Source organism: Nicotiana attenuata, unplaced genomic scaffold, assembly GCF_001879085.1.
Source record: "Nicotiana attenuata strain UT unplaced genomic scaffold, NIATTr2, whole genome shotgun sequence".
NCBI lineage: Eukaryota > Viridiplantae > Streptophyta > Magnoliopsida > Solanales > Solanaceae > Nicotiana > Nicotiana attenuata.
This window is the reverse complement of record NW_017671084.1, coordinates 196,965-206,090: the sequence shown is the minus strand read 5'-3', so window position 1 is coordinate 206,090 and position 9,126 is coordinate 196,965. Positions and strand designations below refer to the sequence as shown.

Below are 9,126 nucleotides of genomic sequence, written 5' to 3'. Positions count from 1 at the left end.
TGCACTTAACTTTTGAATAGTTATTAGCTAATAAAAGCTAAGTATAATATATCGAATATAGCTTTTATGATATTTTCATCTAAATATGATATTTTCATATAATACTTGACTTTTGAAATATAGAGCAAGTGTGTATGGGAACACCGCTATAGCGCGGAAGTGGCTACAAATTTCCATCTAAAGCTCGAAAGCGGTTGTCCCATTGTTTCTCCAAAGCTAGGAAGTTGAACCAGAAGCCTGGCTGGTTGCTTCAGAATTTATGGGATGATTTGCAAAGGCAATGGTTTACCGCTGAGTTCTTACAGAAGAGCGAAAAAGGAAAGAAAGCCCGGGCATCTGAGAAGGGAGGATCCTTGCACACTGGAGGTGCGATCAGCCTAGGGACGATAAAACGAAGAATGGTACGTAATTGCTTAATTTATTTTAATTTTCAAAGTATATGTATTCTGTTTATTAACTAAAATTTATGAGTTTTTAGGAAAAAAAGTTGGGGCGTCCGATGAACCAAGATGAGCTCTTCAAGGAGACTCATATTGTAAAGAAGAAGAAAGAGATGGACCAAGAAAGGTGGGCCGAGGGCCGAGCCTCGATTGTACATGTAAGTTTTCACTTTTCATTAAAAAATTTGATTTACTTTTATATAAATTTTGAAATAGTAATTCAATGTAATTTTTCTTATAGGGTCGCTTCACAGCTGAAGTGGAGCAATTCATACGCAGTCAGCCACCTAATGAGTCGGGCGCGCCAATCCAACTATCGGACGAGGATGTTGAGAGAATGTGGACGCAGGCTGCTGGCGGTCCAAAATGGGGGAAGGTATACGGGCTTCCTAATAAGAAATTCCATCGCTATAAGTGTGGAATGCAAGGAATAGGGGCTTCCTCCCAAGCCGAGCAACTTGATGGGGAGAGCCTCTCCTCTATGCGGGAGACTGTACAAAAGCTCACATCCGAGCTAGAATCCGCCAAGGAGAGAGAAAGGCTTAGAGATATGCAGTACTCTGGCATGCAAGCTCAGTACAAGGGCATGCAAGAGCATATCATATCTCTCCTAGCTTCTGGCAGTTTTCCGATTCCCCGGTCTCGTGAGTCATCGCCAGAGGCTCGCATTCCCCGTGCTCGTTCCTCCCGTCCTCCCTGTGATCGTTCTTCCCATCCTCCACAAATAGCCCATTCTGGATACCGTCATGGTGAAGAAAGTTCATCAGATGGTGATGATAATGATGTACAGAACAATCTTTGAACTTATTAGTTTATACTAGACAAGTACAATCGGTTTTCGAATGGTTTTGTAATAACAGTTAACTTATTAGTTTGGTTAGCTTAAAGTATAAAGTTCTATTGAACTTTATACTTTGTTCGTTATAATGTTGTTATTGTGTTGTTGTTGTTGTTGTGGCTTTTTAGTTGTTGTTGTTGTTGGCATAAAATGCCTATTTAGGAATTTTGGTAAGCTGGCATGTGGTGTAGCTGCCAAAACAGGCATTTCCTGCCAGCAATATACCAAAAAAGCGACCAACTTTGGTCGCTTCTATATTTAAAAAAAAAATTTCTGGGAAATAGCGACCAAGGTTGGTCGCCATATAACCCAGAATTCACAAAAAGCGACCAACTTTGATCGCTATTTCCCAGAAAATTAACAATTTCTAGAAATATAGCGACCAAAGTTGGTCGCTTAATACTAAAAAAAAATTAATTCATGAAGTTAGCGACCAACTTTGGTCGATTATTTTACAAAAAAATTAAAAATATTTATAGTATAGCGACCAACTTTGGTCTCTATTTTTCAGATTTTAAAATATAATATTTTTCTTGCAGACCAAAGTTGGTCGCTATTTTATGATTAATAATAAATAAAAAAACGTAATTTACATAAAGAGACCAACTTTGGTCGCCAAAATTATATTATTAAAATAATAGAGCGACCAAAGTTGGTCGCTATAGTCAATACCCGGAATATTTGGTCCTTTTACCTTAGAGACCAAAGTTGGTCGCTATTTAGCGACCAACTTTGGTCCCTAAAGTAAAGGGACCAGCAATATAGCGACCAGGCATGTTTGGTCGCTTTTTGGTCGCTTTTAGGCCTATAAGCGACCAACTTTGGTCGCTTTTTGTGGTCGCTTTTTACCGAATTTCTAGTGGTGCGTTTTCTAGTTTTTCCGCAATATTCCCACATGTTCCTACAGCTATGACTGTTCTGAAAGGTTGCAAACCTTTTCAGAAATAGTGTCAAATGGGCTATAAATATGCCTTGAATCCCAGTACTTACTAAATTTTCTGATTATCTTCTTCTTCTTATGCACAATATTTTTCCAGTGTGTTTTATGACCATTGAGTGGTTCGCCATTCACCAGAGTTTTTGGTACCAATACGCTGGTGAGTTAAATCGTTCTATCGTGGGAGGATATATTCCAGCACCTCGGGTACTTATTCAGTGGGCTCGATTTATTCCTATATTATTTTTCAAAATTTATTTTGTCGTTCTAGTTCTACTAACTTTCTGTTTCTGTTTTTCCAGAAAGTTACTGTTTTATTGTTTATTACAGCAATACAGTTTTGATAACAGATTGTTCCTTCTGACAATGATGAGTGACGGACAAATCCTAGAATGTTCGAACTATTCTTGGATCTGATGGAAAGTATGGAATAATGTGAGTGAGAATATTGATAAAAAGGTAAAGTTTGTATCTTTGCTAGAGGGAAAGAATCTTCTTCTGAAAAGTGTTCTTATCAAGTGAACATTACATGCCTTACACCATTGTCTCTTTTTCTATTTATATGAGACATGTCCCTAACAAACCCTAATAGTACAAGTGCAAAGAATATTCTCTTTAATATCCTATTTCAAAAACTAGTTGTTATTATTCTATCTACGGTACTCGACCTCGGTCATTATTTGATAGCACGTCCACGAATCTCACTGCTTTCTGGTCGACCTCGAGTGTCTCTTTCCTTAATTTTATTTTGCCCCAAATATTCTAGAGCAGATTTTGACCCATACAATGATGAGATTAGGATAAAAGATTCTTCGTTGCTTGAGAGTTTTTGGACGTTAAACTATGAAACTCTATTTGAAGTATTTGTTCGGAAAAGAAAAAGAAATTGCCTTCAAAACACCTTAAGGATACTTTGCAAAAACTTTCTTGGAAACATTAAAAAATTAAATGGTTTATGTCTTTTGTGATGGGAAATACATCCTAAAGGTCTGAGGCGGAGCTAAGATTTGAACCTTATGGGTTGGAGATTATAATCCTTTTAAGTTATTGAGTTCTGAATTAATAATTTGTACATATTAATTCGATTTCTTATACAAAATACAGGGTTTGAATAAAAGCTATCGGGTTCGGCCGAACCCGCTACCAACGGTGTAGCTCTGCCCCTGCTTGAAGGTGTTTACAAATATTGTTGCAATGAAGTTCACGGTGAAATTAATAAATGAGTAAGTTTATTATATGCAACTCGTATAACTTAGGATTTGTATCTCTAGCGTTTCCCCATGTAACTGTAGGTGGCTTGGTTATTTAACAAATTTATGCTTTCAAAAAAAGAAAAAGATAAAAGTAGGAGGTGATAAATGGAGAAAACAAAAAGTAAAAAAAGTAGAAAGTGATGGTTTATTTGTTTAGTGATGGGAAATACATCCATAAATATCGGCTGATGAGGGAAAAGGAAAGCTTACGTCGAAAGAAAGAAGTGGATCAAAAGCCAAAAAGGTGGTCAAAATTATCGCAATTTGCGAGTAAGCCCGTAAATACCGTACTCTTTTATAGGCACTTGACTCATCTCCTTTCCTTTCTCACACTTTCCAGTCCTTTGTAGTATTAGTGTGTAAAGAACAGAGAAGAGATGGAGTCAAGACTTAGAAGAATAATCCCACAACTCTGTTGTACACAGAAGAATAACCAAAAGTTTCTTAGCATAAATCTAGCCACAAGCTATCCTAACCTTAATGAGCAAGTCAAGGCATGAATTTTCTTTTCTTTTGTCTCCACTACCTTCATGTTTTCTCTATTCTTGGCCCCATATGCCACTTTTGGTTTTTTTTCTTCTACCTCAAAATCAAGATCATATAGTATATCATGCTGAAATCACATGGAATGGTTCTTGTTCCGTTCATTCTTTTATTAATTTCAACAAATATGGTAGCCCAAAAATCTGTTGTGTTTGGGTTCATTGATCATGATCAAGTTTCAAAAAGACCTGATCCTCTGCACCAGTTCAAGTTATATAACGGAACTTATAATCTTGGCAACAAGCACTATTGGGCTGTAAGTTTTATTTTTAATGAAATAAAAAAGTTACTAGTACATATTTCTTATATCTAACAAGGGAAGCTGCTGATATGTGTATTTGTTTTTGTTTTTTTCCTGAAATTTATAGTCTGCGGCTTTCACAGGCATTCATGGCTATGCAATTGCTGGGATTTGGTTGTTATTTGGATTGGGATTTGGGAGTTATATGATATATAAGTATTTTCATGGCAACTCAGCAACTCCAATTGTTGACTATCCACCTTCTTCCTACATTTTGATGTTCTTGCTCGTTGTTCTGTTTACCATTCTTGCCATGTAAGCTGCTTATTTCTTAGTTTTTGGATTTCAACTATCAAATATGTTGGAGAACTATTTTTGAACTGATTATTTGCTTTTTTACAATTTTAGAAAGAAAATACACATATACACACGTTTGTTAAGATGAGAAGGAAGTTGTTTCAGGAAATAACTTTAGTGAATAATATCATATTATTAAGTAAATAAGTAAAAGGACACGTTGATTACAAAGCCAGATCACAAATATTTTGCTTGTGATCTTGCTAACAACGTTGTGTATGAATTATGGAAACCACTCTAGAAGTTTTCTATTCATGAATTATTCTTATTTATGTTGGAGTAAGTTGTCTTGTCTTATTTTCACGCAACTAGTTCACTTATAACGGAAAGTTAACACTGTCAATACAAAGAAGTTAAAAGTCATTATTAAATGCATTTTTCTCCGATGAATTAAGGGAAAATGATACTGTACAGTCGCTCTCAAAATAATAGCCGAAAAACCGTATATTTTTTGTATCAATATACATTCTATATGTTATATACAAAAACTATACAAATTTTATACACTTTTTTCGGCTATCGAATGTAAATAGTTTCTGGCGCGGGCTAAAAGTGAAAATCCAGATAGTTGTCTACCTAATCTCTTAAACTAAAATAGCCGGCGAATGTATAATATATGTATAATAGTGTGTAATCAATGTATACCGTTAGAAAAAGTAAACATTGAATCTGACCGGCTTTTTGTGTAACAATCCCTTTCTTCTCCCCTAGTTGAAATGATGATTAATGACCTATATATATGTAGTAAAATGATTGGTCTTCTAAAATGGGAATAAAGTAGAAATTACAACACATTTCATTCATGTTAAGTTTTACAAGAGGAGTAAAAGAAGAAGACTGATTGATATGTCTACTTTTTTGGGTTGGAAGAATTGCAAGCAGTGTTATTTTGGCAGCAAATAATGGTTTTGAACATAGAGTGGAAAAGCTTCGGCAAACAATTTTTGATGCTGGTGGGGATACTCGTCATACCATTAGAAGAGTAATAAAGGTTTTGCTAAATATGCAAACTGCTTTAAGCCCTTATGATTCAGTAGCAAACCAGATGTTGAATGTTACAACTCATAGGCTTCGAAGAGGATCTATTATGATTCAACAGTTTGTTGACAAAACCAGACATTCAAGTAATGAAGCAATTACAAGTCTGTAAGTCATGACTTCATTCCCTGTGTGATTGTCGTTCTTATGTTCAATATATCTCTTTCATTAACCTATTGCTCTATTTGCAGGTATGTTGCGAATATTGTTCTTGTGACTGTCAATTTGGTATTTTTGGTTAGTGCATTAGGTGAGATTCTGTCACACATTGCATATTTTTTTAGTCTTATTAGAATATTTGAAAGTAGAAGGCGAGACTTGGCGTAACTGGTAAAGTTGCTGCCATGTGACTAAGAGGTCACGAGTTCAAGCCGTGGAAACAGTCTTTTGCAGAAATGCAAGGTAAGACTGCGTATAATAAACCCTTGTGGCCCGGCCCTTCCCCGAACCCATTATATAACTGAGAGTTTAGTGCACCGAGCTGGCCCTCATAATGTTTGAAAGTAGATGTACGTCAATGTGTGGGTGTCAAACTAGAGACGTTGTGATTTTGTGTGAGTTATAATAATATAAGCTATTACACAATTTCTACTTTTGATATTGCTTTTTTCTGTTTAGTTCTTTCTAACGTACGTGTAAATCGATCAATGACATGGTTAGACTAATGGAATGCTGCTTTGGCTCAGTTTTGCTCGTTTGGCATTGGCCTCTTGGATTTATAATGTAAGTGAGATTTTGGCACGTCTAATTGGACACCTTTATATTATGAGGAAGCCTAAACTGCTGTTAATCTTTATTATTGTGTTTAATTTTAGAATAATCTTTTGCTGCTGGATTTTGACAACTCTGAGTTGGGTGCTGACTGGCTTTGATTTCTTCTCCCATACGTGAGCACAGATCTTAATTAAGGTTATTTTTCATATTATGTACCATATATAACTTTAGCCCATGTTACATATGTAGCTTTGCAGAAGACACGTGCTCAGCTTTAGAGGACTTTCAACAGAATCCCAAGAACAATAGCTTGCAACTAATACTTCCCTGTGCAGAAGCTGGAACTTCTGATAAAACATTGGTGCAGATTGGCTCCACTGTTCATAATTTCATAACTCAGGTACTGTTATCTACTCCTATTATAGAAGAAACAATACACAGAGCATTACTGAGGCAGATTTTTTTTTTGTTTTTTTTCTGCTGTTGATTTCCAGCTAAATTCTAAGCTGACAGAGGTGCAAGGATTAGGATTAAATGATATGGGGGAAAATAACTCAGGAAAAAGAGGAATTTGCGACCCCTTCTCCGGTGCACCTAATTTCAGCTTCACACCTGATCTCTGCCCTAAGGATACTATTCCAATTGGAGAACTGAAATATGTAAGTTTTAGGCACTAACTTACAGAACATGAATAAGAATATTTATTCTTCCTGTTTCCGTATCACAATGCTATTGCATCGAATTTTTAGTTATATACACAAACAACCATCAATTCAATTCATTTCCAGTTATAACATGTTATATTACTTTTTGTCACGTTACTATGGGCTCTATATGAAAAGTTAACCGCTGTTGTCAGTTCATAAAACTTAAATTCGTTTATTTCTTCCTCATGGCACCCCATTTTCTTCCGTCTGTCAAGGTTATAGCCTTACAAAGGATTTTAACATTTGATCTCTTATACACACTACCGGTGTAATTAATTTTTGCACTATTAGTATATTTTAACCTAGATTACCTATTTTATTTTTCTAAAGTTATGAATCCCACAAACTATGGACGATTGCCTGTAGTAACTTGATAGTATCTCTTATGTTGTCATTGTAAAAAAATTGAACTCTATTAAGAATGCTTATGTTCGCCTGTAGGTTCTGTCAAGAGTCACATGTTATGGAGAAAATTCTACAGGTGATTGCTTGGGTGAAGGAAGATTCATTCCACAGGCCTCATCTGTGGTGTTATTTGCTTACACTGAATCTATTCAAGACCTAATAGAAATATTCCCTGATTTATTGAGCCTAACTCAGTGCTCCACAGTAAAACAAGCATTTTCCGACATTTTACAGCACCAATGCAGGCCATTTAGAATTTCAGCACGAATACTATGGTCATCTATGTTGTCACTTTCTATTATTATGGTACTTCTGGTATTAACTTGGATAGTAAAAGCTCATCAAGAAAGAGGAAGAAGCTTTGATACGTGTTCCATTGTCCCTAAATCCGCCTAACATGCCAAGAAACTTGGCCAAAATACAGATATTGTGCAGGCAATGTAAAGAAGATGTAGATGTTTTTCTTTTGACAATTATAGTTGAAGTATACAGTATACTCTTTCCCCTGAAGTCGCAAGTCGCAAGTCGCCAAACAAATGGGGGTTAAGCTATACAAGAAATATAGAATATCTACCAAAAATGTACTTGATTTATTGGTTCTTGTCGTGTACATATTTTGGCATGATTGGTGCTTGATGGGTACTCGAGGCTGAGTGTTGGCCATGTATATTTGCTAACTTTGCAGATTTGTAACACTACTTCTCGACGTATACGCTACCTCTTGATTGATTTTAGTTCTGTCTGTTCGTTGGATTGTTTTGAAGGTTACTGGATCACTTTCTGCAGATTGGTAAAAAGCTTTAGAAAAGAATATCAGCAGCATTTAGTGTTTACACTAAAAAAGTATTAGACATGTCACACATATGAATATTTTATCGCTTGATTATAGTTAAATGATATATATTTTTTTATCTATTAATTTACAATTTTCAAAGTTAAATTGTTATTATATGGTATAAACTCCAGAGTTCGAATGAGTATTTTTCCTATAACATCCATGATGACAATGCACAATTAGTGTAATATTTCTCAAATCTATAAAAGTTTCAAAACATGCTCAATATAGAATTTAATTTTCTTTTATCTTGCCTTGAGTGCATAAATTTTTTACTTTTATTACGGATTTAAACCCTTATAATTGACTTTTGAGTTACTTCTCTATTTATAAATAGTGTGATATACAAGCAGGGGAATATTAATAATTTTAATATTACTAACTATAAAAATGAGTATCGTTAATTATTAGTTAAGTTAAAAAAAAAACAAGCCTACAAGCTCATAAAGTGATTGTTGTAAGCAAAGGCGGCAAAAAACGTACTTTACATTTTAAACGGCAAAAGGCTTAAAAAGGCCTTATTCGAAGCTACGAAACAGAGGGAAACAAAGGCAGCCTTGCTGCTTATACACGCAGGCAACGAAATATGTTATTCTTTATAAATAACTAGTTCTTGAACGCACTATACAAAATTTCTTATTCTCAATTATCCTACAATATAAGAATTGGATAGTCAATTCCCTTCTTTCTCTGTATCAACAGTAAATTCAATGTTTAGATGTGAAACTTTAAAATTAATTAAATTGTACTGGTTATTGTAGAATCGGTTGTTTGACGCGTTTTAAAACCCGTGAGGGCCTAGGCCCCGAGCGGACAAT

General features: G+C 35.2%; 1 protein-coding gene across 1 annotated transcript; it reads left to right on the top strand.

Moving 5' to 3' along the window:
* The first annotated feature begins 3,697 nt into the window (after positions 1-3,697).
* On the top strand, positions 3,698-8,226 carry LOC109205814. Its single transcript, XM_019368570.1, has 9 exons — positions 3,698-4,267; positions 4,380-4,567; positions 5,480-5,755; positions 5,839-5,897; positions 6,334-6,370; positions 6,463-6,534; positions 6,611-6,761; positions 6,856-7,020; positions 7,510-8,226. Exons 1-9 carry the CDS (start codon positions 4,079-4,081, stop codon positions 7,867-7,869), a joined length of 1,497 nt encoding a protein of 498 aa, XP_019224115.1. The 5' UTR covers positions 3,698-4,078; the 3' UTR covers positions 7,870-8,226.
* Positions 8,227-9,126: the final 900 nt, after the last annotated feature.